The 22,370-nt window shown below is 40.3% G+C and overlaps 1 protein-coding gene across 3 annotated transcripts in view; it reads left to right on the top strand.

Annotated features, from left to right (window-relative positions):
* The window catches only part of ACTN1 (actinin alpha 1), a 220,814-nt gene that overhangs the window by 108,965 nt on the left and 89,479 nt on the right, over nucleotides 1–22,370 (top strand). For all 3 annotated transcript variants that reach the window (XM_077464719.1, XM_077464721.1, XM_077464720.1), the window contains exon 8: nucleotides 1,122–1,207. In XM_077464719.1, coding sequence (XP_077320845.1) covers nucleotides 1,122–1,207 — 86 coding nt within the window. The remainder of the gene's footprint in view (nucleotides 1–1,121; nucleotides 1,208–22,370) is intronic.

Genomic DNA, 22,370 nt, shown 5'->3' with positions numbered 1-22,370 from the left:
ACATGCATACATACACACAGACATATATACATAAAATTCCTACGTACTTACACTCACATACATATAGCCTATTGAAAAATCTCAGTTTACTGTTTACTTTGTTTACTTTCCTGGCTGATGTGTTCACATTCTGCTCCTGAACCGCCAGTTAAATTGATTACATAGTACTGCATGGTAGGGAAAGGCGGGGCAGGCCAGGATTCTGCAAGCAGTCTGCCTCTGTTCATGGCTCTGCCTATTGCTACCCTGAGCCAGCTCCCACTCCACACTTCAGCTTCTTCGCCAACTAGCCTTTCTGTACCAGGATGCTGCGGCATCCCTGTTGAGCACAGACAGAACCCCGACTGAGAGAGGCTGATATAAACCACAATTTTAAGGATCTGGGTGAACTTGTGGCACTAAGAGTATGCAGGAACAAACTTTTTTTCTTTTAAGTGAGTAAAGCCTGGTAGATGAACATTGGCAGCAGATTGCCTGTTTTGTAGCTGCTCTCTATGTACTGTATTGCTACTTGTAAATTCTGCTGACCCCTGTCCTCAAAAGGGCTTATTCAGGCAAAAGTGGGCTAGCAAGAAAACTTCTAGTTGGCCTATAACAACCAATCAGCTTCCAAGTGTCATATTGGCAGTGCAGATTTGAAAGTTATATAGGGTTCTAATTGGTTGCTATGGACAAGAAGAAATGTTCTTATTAGCATTCTTTTCATACGCAAGCCCCATACTTTGATCTGTTGTAAAGCAAGCTGTGCTCACTGCAATAGTTTTCTGTCCCCTACCAAGTGGTTGAAATTAACAAATTTTTCCCACAAATGATTTTCATTGTTTTTAATTTGGAACCTTCACGCATTTCCACCTTGCCACTTTGCCATTTCACTGGGATGTTTGCCAAGTTTTTGAAGTGCTTACTTACCCTTATAAAAATGGATTGGAGACCTTTTGATGTTCTGTAATGTCTCAGCATGTATAAATGTTTTCAGCTTAGCCGAAGAGTCTGCTTGATGTTAAATGATGTAGGTTAAATGTTTGTTCATAATCGCTGTTTACATCACCTATTTCATACTGTGTTAAGTCAGTCTCCATTTCATTTATTATATCAACGTGCTTTAAACCTTTTCTTGACAGACATTGTTGGGACTGCGCGCCCCGATGAGAAGGCCATCATGACCTACGTTTCTAGCTTCTATCACGCCTTTTCAGGAGCCCAGAAGGTATCCCAGGGTTCCAAGATGTGTTCACTAAACACATTGTTCCTTTCACTAATGTGTGACTCTCTTCCTTCTTTCTGGTTTTTAGCACGGGGATTTACATACTTTATTTTCACAGGTGTTAAAAAAATTAAATGAGTGTCATTCGTACTATTTTCCAGCAATCCTAAACTGCCTTGTCCACCACACAACATTAAGCAGCAAAGGCACTTTCATTTCTAGGGACTGCAGATAGGCAAATATTTTGGCACAATATTTAATATAAATGTACTCTTAAAGGGTAAAGTCCACTTTTGTAAAAGTAATCCCCTTCAGTTTAATTATGTATACCATTTTGTAAACTTCATTTGTCGTATTCTTACAACCCCTTAGCAAGCAGAATGCATCAGAATCTATCCCGTATTGGTCTGCCATTAAAATTTTTATCTGATTGGTTGGTATAGGTTACTTTACCAAATGTGAATCTGAAGTGACAATAAACTTGGCAGAGTGTCATTGTTGTAGAATAGTAGCCTTCACTTCCCTATAGGTTTTCTGTTGAGCACCTAAAAGCCTGAATCCAACGTCTTTATATTGAGTGATTTGCTATACCATATATTGGGAACCGCTTCTTTTTATTTTCCAAAAACGTATGCAACATGGACACTTCTGATCAAACGGGTGGCAGGAAAGTTTGTTACTTGTGTTCCTGGTCGCGGTTTCTATCTTCTACACTTGGAAGACAGGGAGGAGTGCAGATTCTACATTCTTAATATTCATAGCAGTGGGATGAGTGAGACAACAGCATTGTAGCATACTGTTTTTGCGTACCTCTTGATGGTGGTGATAGTCATGCATTCCATGCTTGAGCACCAACCTTATAGTAGATGTAAATCATCTTTAACAATTTTTATATTCTTTCCTTCAACATTCCTCATCAGTGTTCAAAGTGCCTTCAACCACTTCTCTTGCCCGAGTGTGCCAGTGGTTTATACAGGCATTTCTGTGCCACCTTTATGTGCAGGCAGTCTGAGAACTACACTTTCTATGGCTAAGCAGTGGGTACTGAGATATTGTAGGTACAGTTGGCATGTTGATGTCTTGTCCAACTGCAGACTTTACATGCAGGGCTGACTGCATTGCTTACTTCAATGCAGCATTGTTATATCATGGAAGGAGGTTGGATACAGCCTATATTTCTAGTATGATAACCAGGTAGTCTGTAATTGGGGACAATGTACATGTGTGAGCAACCTCTGCTTAATTTGGAATTTCGATTTTTTGACAACACATGCAATTTAATAGGTTCTCCATGTTTAAAATTGATTTATATTTCCTATGCATATGTGTAGTTCTATCCTCCTATAAAGCTGTTAGTAACCCAGCCTGGAAAACATTCCATTGGGCATACTGTTTCCCTTCACCTTACTCCAAAACTTTGAAGTAACTCTATCTAGTGTGCTTTCTCACATCTGTCATAAGTGTTTCTTAGGCGCTGTGTCGCCAGTGTAAAAGATTCCTAAGGAAATGTGGAAGAGTGCCGAGAGCCAGACATCCAGTCCTAATCCTGAAAGGCCAACTCCAGCCATAGCTTATTGTTTGGTTTGGTCATAGTAGAGAAGGTTTTTTTGCCTTTCAGGTTTGTTAATGTCATCTGTGTCCTGTGGGGATATTTTACTTCACTTCCTGTATAGGTGAAGAGATTGTAAAGGTGTCCTTACCAGTGAAACTCAAACGGTTTTACCCAGATAACCCAGTCGCTGCATAATGGCTTTAGGTAAAAGGACACCCACCCTATTTTTGTCAAAGTTTCTTATTTTGTTCAGCTAGTTTGGTTAGAATTCACATTAATGCTTATTTTTTAGCTTTTATAGTCTGGTTGATAGTGATGGTGTTTATTTTGAAAAGCCTTATGCATGGATTTTCATAAAGAAAGTGTCCATCTAATGTGTGGTTGGATGGGAGGGGAACAATAACTGCCATGATCCCCTATGGCAATTGAGATATATAAATAGGGAGTCCCCACATTCCCTTGTGAGGGGCAGTGTGGGAAAAGATAATTTTTTTAATTTTTTTTGGCACTAAAAAATCCCCAACTATCACATTATACATTATACATTGTTGTTGTGCTTATCTCTACCAGTATGTTTGTTTTTATATTGTAAGTGTACAGTACAGGACACAGGTACTTTCAGGTAATTGGACACTGGCAAAGATTTGCTATATGCCTCCCTAGGCATATCACTATAACCCTGCCCCACTTCATGAGAGCTCAGTTTTTTGCTGGTGTTCTGAAGTGATGGATCTCTTCTCATTTACAGCGAAACACTGTGCTTAACTAGTTCATTATTTTACTTCCGATTCTTCAAATAACCCTTTTAGTCATCTCCTCACTGGCTTCTAATAAAACATTAAAAGCAGTGCATTCAGATCAGTGCAACCTCTGTATAACTTTGGGAACCATATCTGAACCCTACCCCGTGAGGACAGCCGGTAATTTTTGCTTTTGCCACTGGATCCTGCTTGGGCACTCACCTTGGCAGTTAGTGCATTGCATGTAGTTAACCGCAAGGTGCTATGCAGGTCCCAGCTTTGCTGGTGTCCAATCACCCCCAGGGTCTATAAACATCCAGCTTTGTCCTGTACTGTACTCTAAATTTATGGTATTTACAGACAAGTCCAAAATTCCTTGTTTTCCATTGAATCGTCCATCTATTGGTTTACATTATGTGTACTGAAGCTTCGAGGCTTCTTTAGAACAATACTCTTTGCATGGATCTTCAATGAGCAATTGGTTATTAGAAAGCTGATTTGAAAATTATTTAATTTCAAGATTTATATTGGCTTTATCTGTCAGTTATCTGTATCATTGCTGCAGGAAAATTGGTTACACAATAAAAACTATTTTCCATTTCATGAATAAATAGGTAGGACAGCATGCATATGCAATGAATAAATATGGCTGGTCTGTGCATTTATATTAAAAGGAAAAAAAACTGAGTAACATTGGTTTTAAAATGTATGGAGGCTCCTTCAATAGCTGTCTGTCAGAGTTGGTAAGCCCTAGCCCCAGGGGCAATAATCATCAAGGACAGGTGGTCAGAGCAGCAGACAGTAGCAGTGTCAGCAAACTGGTAGCAAGGTAAGGCCCAGACAAGTGCAGACTGCCAATAGCGGAGGTAATAGGATAATAACAAACATAAAAACCGTATAAGCTGAGTACAAAGGCAATCCAAAACGTTCACAGAGAAATCCTAGGCACGGAGAGTTGGAAGTTAGAGGCAGACGGACCTATATCCAACACTTGAGCAAACAGACAAACTTGTTGAACAGTCAAAGGCTAAATATCTCAAATTCAATTTAACGGGTCTCCATTAGGATACAGGTGTGTGCAGTAGAAACTTGCGTTGCATTGCTTTCTTACCCTCAGATGGCAAAAGGTTTATTACACTGGCCACCTTTAAAAGTGTGATCTGGCTGTCTCCAGCCTCAATAAAGTCAGTCATTGACCATGGTCAATCATGCAGATCAGGAAAGTTGGTATAAAATCAGAATTCCAGATTTGTTTTAAATCACTATTATAGTAGTGAAGCCTATGGATCAACATAGCAGTCAGGGAAATGGTATTTACAGAAGCAGCCTCCTTTAATTTCCATACAGGTTTCCTCTAAAAGCATTAATATCATTTTTTTTTTTTTTTTTTTTTTTTTTTTTACAATTATTAACTAGATATTTATTTATAAAATAGAAAAAAGAAGAACTGCGCTAGCCACAAGATACCCAATGTGATTAGGGTATATGAAAGTATCAGACCCACACTGTGGGTCTTAGTATCTAGTGTGTTAATATTGTGAATTCCCCAAACTCAATATATGTGCATCAAACTCTGTGCATAAACCCCTAAACCATAAAGATAAGAATATAAAGAATATATATTTGCTATTAGGCATAAATGACCTATCGAAAAAATACTAAATCTGCGTTCAGAGACACTCTGTATAATGTCCATACAGTCACATATCAAAAAAATTTGAAAAATTAAATAAAAAATAAACATAAAAAATAAATGTCCATATAGTGAATGAACACCAGTGAAACAAAAATTTCAAATGAGGTACGGCAATAAAGAAAAGTTCCAAACGACTGAATTGCAAATGCACGGATTGAAAATCTTCTCCAAAGACGTGGTGTGCTTATCCCATCACCGAAATAAATGAATCAGCTCCTTACCAGATCCAGACGACCCCCCGTTACAGAGGGTCACCACAAGCAGTAGTAGTCAAAAGGGTGTCCGGATAGCGCCTCCTCCTCAGATGGTCACGAATCTTCCACACGATGGGGTTATGGCTGTTACTCACTCCCAACACGACGTGGTGTCACATAAGGGAAAACATAGGCTCCAGATAGTGTAAAACCAAATGACTTTAATTCAGGGGTATAGTTGTTGCTTAGGAAGGAGTGAGAAGAGAATGACTGCCTGTCATTCTCTTCTCACTCCTTCCTAAGCAACAACTATACCCCTGAATTAAAGTCATTTGGTTTTACACTATCTGGAGCCTATGTTTTCTCTTATGTGACACCACGTCGTGTTGGGAGTGAGTAACAGCCATAACCCCATCGTGTGGAAGATTCGTGACCATCTGAGGAGGAGGCGCTATCCGGACACCCTTTTGACTACTACTGCTTGTGGTGACCCTCTGTAACGGGGGGTCGTCTGGATCTGGTAAGGAGCTGATTCATTTATTTCGGTGATGGGATAAGCACACCACGTCTTTGGAGAAGATTTTCAATCCGTGCATTTGCAATTCAGTCGTTTGGAACTTTTCTTTATTGCCGTACCTCATTTGAAATTTTTGTTTCACTGGTGTTCATTCACTATATGGACATTTATTTTTTATGTTTATTTTTTATTTAATTTTTCAAATTTTTTTGATATGTGACTGTATGGACATTATACAGAGTGTCTCTGAACGCAGATTTAGTATTTTTTCGATAGGTCATTTATGCCTAATAGCAAATATATATTCTTTATATTCTTATCTTTATGGTTTAGGGGTTTATGCACAGAGTTTGATGCACATATATTGAGTTTGGGGAATTCACAATATTAACACACTAGATACTAAGACCCACAGTGTGGGTCTGATACTTTCATATACCCTAATCACATTGGGTATCTTGTGGCTAGCGCAGTTCTTCTTTTTTCTATTTTTGTTTGATATATTTTTGGTATATATTTGAATTGCAGCTTCCGTTCAACACTATTTGCTTCTTTTTCCCGTAGCGCAGTTTTTCCCCTCTTTTTCCTATTTATTTATAAAAAGCTAAAGGAGTTTCGTGAATACCTTATTTTTAATGGTCATTCAGTAGTACAGAATACAGCTTCAAGCATCCTGGCCCTTTGTAAAGTTCAACAAAGGGCAGGGATACCTGAAACTGTTACTGTATTCTACTCTATTGAAGGAGCAATAAAATAGTAGGCTCTCTGTGCCGTAATCCTTTTGCATTTAGTTTTGATGGTAGTTATCAGGAATTCGCATCTGTGTCTATGGACTTAATGCGCATCTGTGTGTATTGACTTATTGTGATCTTTAGGTGTTGACCCCCACAAATTGTGTTATATATTCATTTATATACCTATAGAAGACTTGTGGTTATGTTTGAATAAAAACTATAGTGTATTATTTTAAATTAATATTAATTATGATTTTCCGTGGGCATTTTAGGGGGAATTTTGCTTGTCGTGCAAATTTTGATTATATGATTTGTAAATGCTCCCTCAGCAGTCATCTTTTATATCATGGAATGTGATTAGCTTTTCTAGCTTGGATTGTATATACTGTATAACCTAAGCTTTTTTTCTTTTTAGCATTGAATGGAGTAGGGCAGGATTAAAATCCCCATCTAGTTTTCATTGCTGTCCATGTCCTTTCTAGGTAGATTCACTGCTTCTATATGTCCAGGTGACCATTGGCAAGGAAAAGCGATGAGCAAACCCAACATTTTAAGTTACATTCGGAACAGAAATGGAGAGGAAATCTTCCACTGGATACCCCTGCGCTGGTAACAGAATCTTTTTAAAGATTTCCTCTCAATTCCTGTTACACCTCTGGGAAGTGAATTATCCCCAGCAGAACATAGGGATGCAAAAAACAAATAAAACAAAAAAAAAACACAATTCCCTTACAAAGGCTAAATGCAAAACTATAAAAAATGTTTTGGCCATATATACACTTTTATGAGTGTTGCAATACACACTCGGTGTGAAGGGCCCATAAGCAGGTAGAAAAGTTTCCCCTTCAATATTATAAATAATTAAGGCTTTTAAAATTGATCCCCTTTCATTACCAGATGTACTCGTTAATGCAGTGATTATTAGTCCCTCTCATCACAAATGAATGGACACCCCGGTCTATCTGAAAAAAGTACAACTTCTGTGTGGCTATTTGACTTAAACTTTTGTAGCTAGATCATGACTGCAGAGTCTAGTATACATTAGTGTTATATATATTTTTTTCTGTTTTTAATTTTATGTATGTACAAGCTGTATATGTAATTTAAGAAAGGATTCCCAGAGAGCCACTGGAAAGCTGAAGTCAGCACAACCGTTTGTCTGATTTTAAAGTATAACTAGACTCAAGAACATAATTGTAATATATTTCAGTTTACCGGTTCTTAGATGTGGTGTCTGCGCTAGTTTTAATCTTCTTTTTAGTAAGTACAAAATTACTTGTTGATCCTGGCGGAAATAAAATTTCCTTTTCTGTAAGCAGAAATGGAAACAAAAAACAATAGTATCTTTTTGTAATGTAAAGTACTAATTCCATCAGCTGTCATGTAATAGACATGAACAAAGGCAGACCTGTTTGAAGTTCAGCCTTGGCTCTTTCCATAGATACACTGGAGGAATAAGCATAGCCACCGAGGGACAGGAAGTGTGATTTGTTTTTATAGGATTGCCAGATAAGAATAAAGCAAATAAATGCCAGGAAAAAAAACGTATACAGCAACTTATGGACTAGTAAGCCACAGTATATTAAATTGGTGGTTCCGTCCAAAAAGAAATGAATCAATTCTTTTGCTCATTCTGAAGCACAACCTTTTCACTTGTGCGTTAATTTTACTGAGTTCTGTAAACAGATTCTTCAAAAGCGATGCTAAGAAATTCTTGAAAATGCGGAATACAAACTATTCATATGCAATATTTTACATTTAGCAGAAAAAAATACTTTTTTAGCCATGATTATAATAAATTTTAAAAAAAAAACTGTCCCTTTTACCCTTCAGATCTTTTAAAATCAAAGAATCTTTTTGTGTGTCATTCACCATGTACTTTCATAATGAATTATTTCTCATACAAATTTGAATGCACATTTTTATATGAATAATGGTGTTTGTTTTATTTTGGTATTATTTTTTGTGTTTTTACTTTATATGGTAAAAAGAAAAAATAAGCTGGCCAAAGATGGAAATCTTTTTTTTATTTTTTAAACGGCCAGCTGGCTGATCAAAAAAAATGATCAGATTCTGACAGCATTGACTCTGTCCTTTTTGGGTGCTTGCGCTGATCAAGTAACATTTTTCCAACATTCCCATTCAAGAAAAGCTGATTGCTGGTCCCTGCTGGACCAGCAGAATTTCGATCAATCTATTGTCAGCTTTAGTCATAGTTTACCTATATACATATATACAGTGCATCCAGCAAGTATTCACAGCGCTTCACTTTTTTCACATTTTGTTATGTTACAGCCTTATTCCAAAATGGATTAAATTCATTATTTTCCTCAAAATTCCACAAACCATACCCCATAATGACAACGCAAAAGACATTTGTTTGAAATCTTTGGTAATTTATTAAAAATAAAAAATAAATTACATGTACATAAGTATCCATAGCCTTTTCCATGACACTTCAAAATTTAGCTCAGGTGCATCCTGTTTCCACTGATCATCCTTGAAATGCATCTACAATTTGATTGGAGTCCACCTGTGGACCTGTCTATATAAGGTCCCACAGTTATCAGCGCATGTCAAAGCACAAACCAAGCCATGAAGTCCAAGGAATTCTGTAGACCTCTGGGACAGGATTGTATGAGCACAGTGGCCTCCATCACCCATAAATGGAAGAAGTTTGGAACCACCAACTGAGCGATCGGGAGAGAAGGGCCTTAGATAGGGAAGTGACCAAGAACCTGATGGGCACTCTGACAGAGCTCCAGCAATTCTCTGTGAAGAGAGGAACCTTCCAGAAGTACAATCATCTCTGCAGCACTCCACCAATCAGGCCTGCATGGTAGAGTGGCCAGACGGAAGCTACTACTCAGTAAAAAGGCACATGACAGCCTGTCTGGAGTTTGCCAAAAGGCATCTGAAGGACTCTGACCATGAGAAACAAAATTCTCCGGTCTGATGAAACAAAGATTGAATTGTTTGGCCTGAATGGCAATTGTTATGTCTGGAGGAACCCAGACACCGCTCATCACCTGGCCAATACCATCCCTACAGTGAAGCATGGTGGTGGCGACATCAAGCTGTGGGGATGCTTTTCAGAATCGGGAGCTGGGAGACTAGTCAGGATTGAGGGAAATATGAAGGCAGCAATGTACATAGACATCCTTGATGAAAACCTGCCCCAGAGTACTTTGGACCTCAGACTGGGGCAAAGATTCATCTTCCAACAGGACAACGACCCTAAGCACACAACCAAGATAACAAAGGAGTGGCTACGGGAAAACTCTGTGAATGTCCTTGAGTGGCCCAGACTCGGACATCTCTAGAGATCTGAAAATATATGTGCACTGATGCTCCCATCCAGCCTTATGGAGCTTGAGAGGTCCTGCAAAAAAGAATGGGGAAAAACTGCCCAAAAATAGGTATGCCAAGCTTGTAGCATCATACTCAAAAAGACTTGAGGCTGTAATTGTTGAAAAAGGTGCTTCAAAAAGTATTGCACAAAGACTGTGAATACTTCTGTACATTTATTTTTTTTTTTTTTTTGGTTTTTATTTTTAAATTTGCAAAGATTTCAAACTTCTTTCACATTGTCGTTATGGGGTATTTGTAGAATGTTGAGCAAAATAATTATTTGAATCGATTTTGGAATAAGACTGGAACATTACAAAATGTGGAAAAAGCGAAGTGCTGTGAATACTTTCCGGATGTGCACTGTAGATCCCTGAATAGATCCTTAGTCGTGGCTTAACCTTTTAATAGGAATACGTCTCTAGCAAGAATGGCCATAGATGGATCAAAATTGGGCTGGTTCCTGCTGAACCAGTAGAAATGTGATCTATGGTCCGCTTTAACCTTACATGTATAGATCCTTAGTCGTAGTTTAACCTTTTAATATGAATATGTCCCAGGGACATTCGATGAGGTCAGTGGCTGGTGAGACGCTGGCTAGTATCAGAGCCAGATACACAGGTTACATATGCCACGATCGTTAGAGCGAGAGAAATAATTCTAGCACTAGACCTCCTCTGTAACTGTAAACATGTAACCTGCAAACATTTTAAAAGTGTTTCCTTATAAGATGTACAAGTACTGAAGTTTGGCGCAATTCCACAAGTGTGCGCAATTTTAAAGTGTGACATACACATTATACAAAAAAATCGTACTAACGTTAGTGTTGTGTTTTTAAAAAAAATTGCTGCACAAATACTGTGTGACATAAAAAGTTGCAACAGCCACCATTCTATTCCCTATGGTGTCTGCTAAAACAATATATATAATATTTGGGGGTTCTGAGTAATTTTTTTTATTTTTATTTTTATTTTTTATAGCAGAAAATTATGATTTGTACATGAAGTGAGGTGTCAGAATTGGCCTGGGTAGCAAGGGGTTAATTATCATAAGTAATATACAAATAATTATTATATGTTGTTTTTAAGGTCATTTTTTATTATATTTTCAAAATCTACTCAAGTAGGTGGCTTAACGGACAAATTACCAATGTTTTTGAAGTTATAACTTCCAAACCGTATTTTCACAGTAAATGGATAAGCAATAAACTATTATATTATAACATATAGCATAATAATATATGATTTACCGTATATACTCAAGTATAGGTCGATCCGAATATAAGCCGAGGCCCCTAATTTACCACAAAAAAACTGGGAAAACTTATTGACTCGTGTATAAGCCGAGGGTGAGACATGCAGCAGCTACTGTTACAGCTTAAAAGAGTGGAAAAGAGGGTCAACAATGCCCATCTGCAGCTGCATACCTCCCTGTGTCCCTGTCCATCCCTGTGTCCCTGTCCATCCCTGTGTCCCTGTCCATCCCTGTGTCCCTGTCCATCCCTGTGTCCCTGTCCATCCCTGTGTCCCTGTCCATCCCTGTCCATCCCTGTGTCCCTGTCCATCCCTGTGTCCCTGTCCATCCCTGTGTCCCGTCCATCCCTCTGTCCATCGCAGCCTACCTGTGCCAATCTGCAGCCTCTTTGCCTTCTGCAGCCTCTCCTCCTCGTCTGACAGACGGCGGCCATTCCACTGTTCAAAAGCCGCGCCTCTCTGTCTGTAATAGGCGGAACACTCAATTTCCCAGCAGTCAGTGTTCCGCCTATCACGGACATCCTCTCATCCTCGTCCGTAGTATGAGAATGAGCGGATGTCCGTGATAGGCGGAACACTGACTGCTGGGAAATTGAGTGTTCCGCCTATCACAGACAAGGAGGCGCGGCTTTTGAATAGTGGAATGGCCGCCGTCTGCCTACCTGATCTGCGTGACTCGAGTATAAGCCGAGGGGGGCACTTTCAGCCTAAAAAAAGGGGCTGAAAATCTCGGCTTATACTCGAGTATATACGGTAGCTTGAATATAAAAGTACCTTTTCAGCAGGCAGCAGATTCTCATTCTCCCGTTTTAACTGTGTGGAAAAAAACATGGGATTGTGGGTAAATCTTATACCCATAAACACATGTTTTGTGGGCTGGACTGGAAGGAAATATTTGTCTTTTAGACACATGCCCCCTTCTACGACACTGCAGTGAGAGGACAGCCTCCACTGCAGCATTTTTATCGGGCAGCTGGGATCAATGGTACTGTACTATTGGTCCAAGACTCCAAGCTGTTTAATGAGCTCAGTGCCTCTGACAAGAAATGAGGAGAGGCAAAGTGAGCTCAACCTCTGCTGCCAACAGTGTCAGCTTCTATTTAAAGTGGCCGCTCTGTATTTAGTTTGACAGGCCGTGCAAGGAGCCCCATATCTCCTGGAACTATAGGTCGTAGGAGCCCCAAATTTTACCAGTGGTGGAGTAGGACTTGGGCTACATACCTACCTCTCTATCAAAATATCTGTGCAACTCGTCTTGCACAGAGTGGCCCTGAACCTGCTCTTCTGGGGTCCCTCGACGGCTGTCTCGGCTTCCTCCCGCAGTTGCTTCTCGCGTTCATGCAAGCTCCCTCGCATGGTGAGAAGCATCTGCGGGTGTGCTCCCGTGATACAGCCGGCGGCTATAGCCGCTCGCTGTATCACACGGCCCCGCCCCCCGGCGCTCCACGTCGGTGGATGTGATTGACAGCAGCGCGAGCCAATGGCTGCGCTGCTTTCCATCCATCCACTCCAGCCAATCAGCGGCCAGGCTGAACGGTGGAAAGGACATCGGGGGACGAGCGCGGGACTTTCGAGGGGTGAAGTAAGTAAAACGGGGGGGGAATGGGTGCGCAGGCACTGTCAGATGTTTTTTCACCTTAATGCATAGAATGCATTAAGGTGAAAAAACATTTAAATTTAAGTCTAGGTAAAAAGCCAATCACAGTAGCTCTTTACCATTTTATCAGTTGTGTCCAATCACAGCTGATCACGGATGTAAACAGGATTTGCCGGTTATCGACAACCCCCCCCCCCCCTCACGCTGACCGCGTGAGAGGAAAGCCAAAAAACGGCAAATCTGCACTGACAATCGGGGCACTGACCATGAGTGTTCTAATTATCTGTGCCGCCCTACCAGTGCTGCCAATCTGTGCCCACCAGTGTCACCTATCGGTGCACATCAATGAAGGAGAAAAATTACTTACAACATTTTATAACAGAAATTTTTATTTTTTATCAAAATGTTTGAAATCTTTTTGTTTGTTTAGCAAAAAACAAAACAAAAACAGTGGTGATTAAATACACCCAAAAGAAAACTACACCTGTCTCAAAAAAATTATAAAAATTGAATTTAATTTGGGTACAGTGTTGCATGACCATGCAATTGTCAAAGTGCGACAGCACTGAAAGCTGAAAATTTGGCCAAGGCAGGAAGGGGGGTGAAAGTTCCCAGTAGGCAAATGGGTAAGAGCATCACTAGCTCTAAAAACTAGATACCAGTCATACCCGAGGACACACGGGTACGTTCTAAAGGCAACAAGTGGTTAATCCAATCCCCTTGCTGTCATGAAATGTGTCCAAGGCATATGTTGATTTGTCCAGAGACAACAAGATGGTGGGCATAAAAGTTTGTTTTATATAAGCTAAGAACTTTGTTGCCACAATGTCTGGGGCATGTGTTAACTTTTTAGGTTGCAAATTGTGGAGGCAAATATAGGCGGCAGTTGGTGTCAAAGGCACGCCACCCTGTTTTAAAGATGGCTGTTCTATGTAAATGGCCTGTTGTGAACCAGTTGCCCCCTATCCAAAATGTGCACTTTACTGACTTTGAAAAAATGTCCCTTCCTCTTTCTCATGTCAGGACAGGGTCAATGGTAACTTGTATCCAACAACACACCACCTAAAAGAGGGAATATTCTTACCTTTCTGGTGGCTCATGTCGTGAAATGCCTTTTGGTTCACCGCTCCACAGCAAGTATTCCACACTCCTGGGTATATAGAATACTCGCCCCCTCTCTGCAAGCTGTGGCTTCTACCTTTGATTATACATTACTACTAAACCTACAAGCCAGCAGAGGGGAGCACTGTGTGCAGTAGGGGAAACGGGTATTTAACCTATCCAACTGGTTGAATACATTTACAGCAGCAAGTATGCAGAGATGCAATAGCAATTAATGGCATGGGTCACCATAGAAGTAAACATATTCCCTCATCTTTAAGCAGGTATGTTATTGGGTACAAGTGACCCTGTACTGATAGTCACTTTAAGATCCTGACCGTCATTTGAACTGAGAAAATCCCTTGGGTGAATGGTGAACTGTCCTCCACATTACAGAAAAAGTCCAATTGAATGATACAAACTACTACTAACTATGTGTCATTATTACCAAGAGTTATAATTTTATTTGCATTTTTAATACAATCGAGCTGCTGAATTCTGATCTTCTGCTTGTTACTGGTTATTAAACATTTTGAGACAGATTTAGGGGAGTGATTTTAACTGCATCAGGTCTCTTCCAACATAGAGGCACATAGTAAAAGGAGTAGGCTAGAAAATTTCAAACTGCCACTGATGAGTTGTTTTTAAAAGTGATCTCCTCAGTGGTGTCATAATTTTCCTTCCTATACTCCTTTACTTTGAGCAGGCATGTACATATCCAGTAAATACACAGAAACACATGCTTGTTCTGGATCAATGGCTCATTACATCACAAAAAAGAAATGAATGTAACCCCTAGAGCAGGAATATGCAATTAGTGGACCTCCAGCTGTTGCAGAACTACAAGTCCCATGAGGCATAGCGAGACACTGAAGGCCACAAGCATGACACCCAGAGGCATGATGGGACTTGTAGTTTTGCAACAGCTGGAGGTCCGCTAATTGCATATCCCTGCCCTAGAGCCTGCTCCTGAAAAAAGTGGGTGCTACCACTGGTGAATGTTTTGTTTAGTATACTAGTTGCTTGGCTGTCTGTGCCCTTGTTGGGTTCTGAGTTCTTTGACCTAGAATTGGCATGTGAAAGTCAAGGTACAGTCAGGACCCCTGATCTGTAAACTTGTCAAGGACAGTGACTCAAAGGATTGAAGCTCCTGGATGAGCAAGCAATTAAAGCCCCTGGATCAGCATAATGGTCAAGCAATGAACATTTTGAGAAGGACGGGTCAACAATGACAGTGCAAGATTTATCAATGAAGGTTGAAAGCAACGTTTCTCAGTACATATTCTATTCACATGGCTAGAGGCATCATTAAGTGCCTTCACCTTCCTGCTTACCTTTACCCATTTCACGGTACTATGGATGGGGCCAAATGCTGCTCTATTACAACTTGCAAATGTGACCAAAGTAAGGACATCTTACCTCCTAATGGCTGGAATGACAGTGTGTACCCTTTGGTCTTTGCAGTCCTTGATAAGTCTGGTACTTTAGAGTGACTTTTTACTCTACTCTAAAAAGTGTGAAAACTTGGTATACAAGGAACTTGGATGTTTAATATGTTTTCAACAGAAGAATATGTTATCCATTTTAGGTTACATACAAATGCCAGAAACACTTACAAAAAGGAATTGAAGTTGTTTAGCGCAATAGCAAGCCCTGGGAGATTAGTTGTGTGCGCGTCAATTCATTACATATGTTGCAAAGGGAATAGCTCCAACATTTTGTATGGTTGATGCCAACATTCCCATTCCCTAGGCTTGCCTGGGTATATATAGAGGTCCCTACAACAGAATGTTCTTTCTGTGTAATATGGTTCCTTTCCATGCAGTTAGATGGATAGAGAGAAGCAAGAAGAGTTCAGCGTTCTAAAACCATATCTTCAAAGTCTAGCTCTATAGTTAAAGATTTGAATCTGTCTGCTCATTCCTGCTGTGCATGTCAAGAGCCATCTTCTCCTTTATCCCTGCTCTCCTCATTCCATGTGACTGTTCTTGCTCTATGCTTCTTTATCCTTTCAAACCTTTTCTTTTCCTTTCCTGTACAGATATTATAGGGACGCTAAGGCCGGATATGAAGGCTTTAATGACTTATGTGTCATGTTATTACCACGCCTTCTCAGGTGCCCAGAAGGTGAGATATAACACGTAAGCGTTTCCTCTGCACAACTTGCAACCTCAGCAAAGGCCTTATGTCTTGTGTCATTGAGTAAATGCAGAAGTGCATCACCCATCTCTAGTTGCATGGTGTATTTGTGCCCTACAATCCACTTACCATTGAAGTGTTCTGTCTGTGCCTCACTGACATTTTATGTTGATGTATCCTTCTGTTAAAGTGTTGGTCCTCCCAGAACTAATGTTTCAGCTTCTATTAAGTGCTAAATAAAAATCACCCATCGGTTTCCTTTTTCTTTAGCCACACCAGAGGTAAGATCTTCCTGCCATAGGTCCTGGCTGTGTCTACACTACATCCACTAATTTTGTGTTTGAGGAATCTTACTCCTTGTTACATCTAAACAACATAAAATGAAGAAAAAGATTAACGTAGACTGTAAGATTTCTTACAGTGGCTGCTGTATATGGGCAGACCTGCAGATTCAGTTGGAAAGCTCCTGGCCCTGGAATGGAAAAGAGATCAAGGATAGGAATGGGTGATTAAACTCCTCAGCACTTAACAGGTGTAATTTTAAGAAGTTCTTAGTGCTTTCTTAGTGCTAAGTAGAGGTTTGCAATGACTTAAACCTAAATAGCAACATCCACTCCCATGATATGCTACTAATCTAAGTTCTGGGGTCACTTACTTATTCTTCTGTGTCATGTCTGCAAATGGTTATTAATGTCTTATGACCAGACCCAAGATAGTTTACATCCTTGCTGTGAAAACAACCTCCAATCCACTAATAATGCTTATGTGCCTGCTGCACAGTTTGGTTGACACTAGTGTTGTACTAGTGTGGGGAGGTCCACACTTGTTACTAATGACTGGTTTGGCTTATATTACAGCTAAAGTAATAATAGCAACTACTGACAGTTCATTCAGGATGGAACATGGAACTTTTGCCTGTTCCATTCTAACCTTTTAAGGTAAATGCTCTCTCTGGTTGTAATGTTTACTGTACTTTATAGCACTGTAAACGCTCCACTGCTTATATCCGCTTAGCGTCATAATGCTCAGTACCTGCTCCATAAAACTCCATTGTCCAGTGCCATCAGGTTATTGTGTGTCTATATATATATATATATATATATATATATATATATATATATATATATATATATATATATATATATATATATATATATATATATATATATATATATATATATGAACAAACATTTAGATTGGCTTATCGGTAACAAAATGGAAACTGGTCACCATGGAGTTGCTGTAGATTTCTCTTCTGAGGATGACTAGCTTGGCAACCACCATATTCCCTGCTTCAGATTAACTGTCCGTTGCCATATCATTACTAATTTTACACTTGATGATTAATGTTGGTACCTGGCATCCTGTCACAGGAACAGGTCTCAGAGGAACTGAAAGTAACAGGAAATCTTCTGAACCGGAAAAATGGAGTAATAAGAGGATCTAAGCCCCTTTCTACCAAAAATGTGTGCTTTATTTTTGTTGGGGGCCTGTTAACATAAGAGACACCCAGCCCTTTGCTGTCCAGGTTATGCATTTTTAAACAAACATTAAGTAAGTCGGGTTTCGTTTAAGTCGGTTGGAGTCAGTTGTCTAGGTCGGTTGGCTGTCAGGGTCAGTCGTCAGTCAGTACCTCCTGCTCTTATTGAGTGGCATCCATAGTTGCGTCACATGAATATTAAATAGCGTTCTTTGTAAACCTGGTGGGCATAGCGCATACAATGGGGACATTTTCAATAATCCCACTGGTATTACTGATAAAGTTATGAAAATTAATCAATTACATTAAAATACAATAATGGTGCTTTTGAATATGTTCTTATATGGAGTAAGAAAGTTCTAATACAGTGATGGCGAACCTTGGCACCCCAGATGTTTTGGAACAACATTTCCCATGATGTACTCTGCAGTGCATTTGAGCATCATGGGAAATGTAGTTCCAAAACATCTGGGGTGCCAAGGTTCGCCATCACTGTTCTAATACATATGATAAGACATTTTAAAAAGGAAATATTAAACCAAGCAAAAGGAAGAGAAGAAGCAGGCTAAAGGAGAGGGGTGGAATTTTAAAGGTTTTTGCGACTCTGACACCTGACTCTGTCTTTTGACATGTTTGGCTGTAGTTTGATGACATTGACAATAGTTTGCTTGATTCCTGACTGCATATCAAAGAAGGAACATAAAGGAAACAGAAGTATGTTCTAAAATAAACACCATACATTATTTCTTCTTCACATTCCTAAAAATGTGCTAATAATTGAGAAAAAGCCAATATTAGCTCTAATTCCCTGAGTTACCCAGTAGTGCAGAGTACTAATTGTGGAGGTTTTTCATTTCTCCCATTGAACAGCTTGAAACCTTGCCGTTAACAACTAAAAAAACGATACCAGAAAATGACTGTTGAGAATTTGCATCTCTGCATCTTCCTGTGTCTCTTCTCTGCTGCCAACATCTTCACTGAACCAGCCTTTACCCTACTGTGGTATCCTCCCTAATCTCTTGTACTCCTGTTGCGCACCTAAAGACTTGCCCCAGCCAAGAGTGTCTGCATGCTTTGATTTGCTTATGGCAAATATTTCTCTCTCATCCTTTCTAGTGTGTAAGTGATTAAGAAGTTGGTCCAAAAATATAATTTGAGTATTTTGAGCATAATGTTTTTGCATTAATACTGTACATAGCTGGAGTAAAGTGTAGAATTTTATGTTCGGGATTCTGTGTTTCGCATTTATATTTGACAGTGTTATGCAACATGCAAGCATCTGTGCTATATTTAGTTGTAATTGTGTTTATATTGAATCCATATGTATTGTTGCCAGGAAGCAGGACTGTTTTGCCAGAGGATGTATAATGTTCTAAGGCAGGTAGTGTTAAAGAACGCGTTGACTGTCTGCTAATGTATTTACATTGTAAAGTGATAGAAATAGTCTTTGGCAGCAATTATGCAGAGGTTCAGGATGACTCATTCTTTGAAGAGTGGAACGTTATTCCATCTGTGTGGAAGGAGCTCTTACTGTAACATCCAATTATGCACAGCATACTTGCACATTATTACACATTTACCTATTAGAGCAGTGATGGCGCGCCTTGGCACCCCAGATGTTATGGAACTACATTTCCCATGATGCTCAAATACACTGCAGCGTGCATGAGCATCATAGAAAATGTAGCTCCAAAACATCAGGGGTGTCAAGGTTTTCCATCACTGTACTAGAGTGTCATCCTAGCAGGTTCAGGGAACAGAGGAAGAAGACATGTTTTGACTTTGCAAGTTTTTTTTATTTATTTTTTTCTGCCAAAAATACTGTTTCTTCTAGCCATTTTTTTATTTTTTATTTTTTTTATTTTCCGACCTCAGTTCTACTTTCAATTGAGAACATAAGCCGACTAGCAAATGGCGGTTGGGCTTGTGCACTTGATGGAACTATTAAAGCCCCACTCCAGAGTACAACAAAATGTTTAACATCCCTTCCTCCCACCCCCTCTAACCCGTGGTACCTAATTATTTATTTTCAGCTTTACCCTGTGAAGCTTGGAATGCTCATCTAAGTACGCCCCACAGGTCCCTCATCGCCTCCGGTTCTGGGTCAGATCACTGATCCAGTGCTGTAATGCCCCTCCTCAGGTTGCCGTTCCCCTTGATGATGCATCCTCTCTTGCATCCTGAGAGAACCCTGCCACTGAACATCCAATAGAAAGTGCCCACATCATGGGGACACTGACATGGATATTCAAAGAAGGATTTCTTCCAAGAAGAAAATAGAATAGAAGCCATAGGTCTGCAGAATCATGTGGCAGCCGGTAAAGGTAAGTTAAAAAAGCGCATTTAAATAGAGTAGGGTAGATGGAGGAAAATTTTTTTCCCCAAAGTGGAGCTTTAAGCTGACTATGCACAGCTCAAATTTCAGATGATTCCTGTAAATTGGCTGAAATTAAAGCCATGAATGGCTCAGCCAACACCATCTGGCCAGACAAACTTCAAAAAAGCTCAATAAAACATCTGTTGAGAGACATAGGAATTCAAATACTTTCAGGTTATGCTGCCAACTACAGGAGGTTTGGACACAGGGAAATAGGTAAAAATGTAAGCTAGCCCTCAGTATACCTGTCCACTACCTAGCAAAACATATTTTGCTAGTATAGCTGTTATCTAGAGCTGACTGGGCATGTAGGGCTAGCTTGGAAAGTGACCTTCTGGCTTGGGAATTTGTGTTGTGGTGCTTTCCAGACATGAATGTGTGATGTTTGTACACAGGTAACCCTAGAACATATGCCTTATACCTACCTAGGGGATTCCAGGCGGTCTGTTTAGTATCCCCAAAAGTAATATGTGTCTGTAATCGGAAACCGAAGACCTACTATTGTAGAGTCTTCCTCTGCTTCATCAAGTGAGGCGGAGTCCTCCCCTAAGTCAAAAGAACAGCCATGGCCACTCTGGCTGTATGTGCTCAGTTATTGTGGCCCCCTGCCCTTGGAGGCGCCAAGTGTACTCCAGTGCAAACCACCGCAATGTCTCATCCTAAAACCCTTAGATCAGGCCAAGCTTTTGGTCCTTGTCATCATCCCCCACTTGGATTTAGAGTCTCAAAGGTCCATCTCTAGGGAGATTGTTTTTGAGGCTCTGTAGTTACTACCATTGCTTCAGAAGTACGGTGTAGTTTAAGACCTTATTGATGCAGCCGTTCTACTACACATCAGAAAGACCAGCCTGCTGTCTTTTGGTTTCTTTTGTGAGGCCCCTACAGCTGCAAAGACCTTTTCACTCTACCTACAATTTGGGACACTCCTATGTGCAGAATGGAAGCCCACTGAAGGGTCCTTGGGAGTGTAGATACACTAGTGACTCACCATAACCGGAATACCACCAGACTGAGGACATGCTCACTTTTATGATTTTACTGGCAACCCTGCTTAAATCCCAGCCTTAATTGACTGGCCTGACCTGGTCTCGCCCTCCATCCTGCATTGGCGGTGACCCTAATCTGTCAAACTGTGTTAGAATGAGTGAATTTTCTCAAATCAAAAGGATCCTTACCTTCTAGGGGTAGATCCTCATTGCATGAAGCGAATGTCTGAAGTCTTTTGCTTTAGTTGTGATGGCTTGTTACAAGCAACTAAACTTTTGTGTCTTTCATGGGACTGATGTCTGTACAGATTGGCAGAGCACTCTGGCTGTGTTGTTGGCACAATGGTACTGCATCCAAAGAGTTTCAAACTTGTTTGGAGAGATGTTGTCTCTTGATTAATAACCTCACAGGTGGTCATAGTGTGTTCCTGCCTTAATGCAGGAAGTCTGAGGAAAGGTGAGTAGACTCTCCCACCCTTCTACTTCAGCAGTAGGTACACGACTCACTTCAGAGTCTGACTCCCATGCAGTCTGCAGGGCTCAAAGCCAGATGTTTGCTAAATCCTCTGAAAAGCTTTCTGCATGAATGTGCACTTCTACAAGTGGGGGGCTGATTGTGCATCCGGATTAGTCTTTGGGTACTTTGCTTCTCTGGAATTTGGGTGAAATGGAAAGCCATGTTTTCCACACAGGCTAACTTCTCTTTGGCTCCTCCTTTAGTTGCTCCTCACTGTCTGTGCTGTGCTACTGTAAAAGACAAAGCAACCCCCTCTGTTTCCATGGGTTGCTAATATCCTGGGACCCCTTGACCATGTCTTATTGGGGACTTTGATGTGGTACACTCATTCCCTTCCGCCAAAGAACCCTCTGTGCTTGCGTTCCTTTAAACCCCTCATGGCACATGATGACCCACAGCATCACTTCTCTCCAGAGGGACTTCCTGATCTACAAGGTCAGCCAGAACCATATTCTGCTATACTCTGCCTAAACAAGGACCTTTCCTCTCAAAACCCTTTGCAAGAGCCTGCAACTTCTTGGAGCACTGGCCCATATTTACTCTGGTGTCCTTTTCTGGCATCCCCATCTTCAGATGCTCAGACAATATCCTCTGAAAAAAATGAGCTTTTAAGTTGAAGGCTAAAAAGGTGTACACCCTGTGTGCTGTTGTACTTGCATGAACAATTGGGTAAACTGCCTCTCAGGATTGCCTATCCTTCTCAGCCTCCCTCTCTATTGTTTTGTTTCTGCACCAGGTAGTCCCTAGTCTGTTTATTTTACTGAGATTTTATTAAAGTTTTTCAATATAACAAGAGAATTGAAGCATTACAAAACTAAGTATACCCTTAAAATGACAGTATAAATTGTACAAACAGTGCTAGTCCCTGGTTAGTTTCTTTAGGTAAGCAGGGTGGTCTGTTCTCCCTGCCCTGAGAGGATTCCACATTTCCCTCT

This window comes from Lithobates pipiens, unplaced genomic scaffold (assembly GCF_037356315.1).
Source record: "Lithobates pipiens isolate NorthernLeopardFrog02 unplaced genomic scaffold, aLitPip1_a1.2 Scaffold_30, whole genome shotgun sequence".
In the NCBI taxonomy this organism is placed as follows: Eukaryota; Metazoa; Chordata; class Amphibia; order Anura; family Ranidae; genus Lithobates; species Lithobates pipiens.
This window is presented reverse-complemented; position numbering and strand designations above follow the sequence as displayed.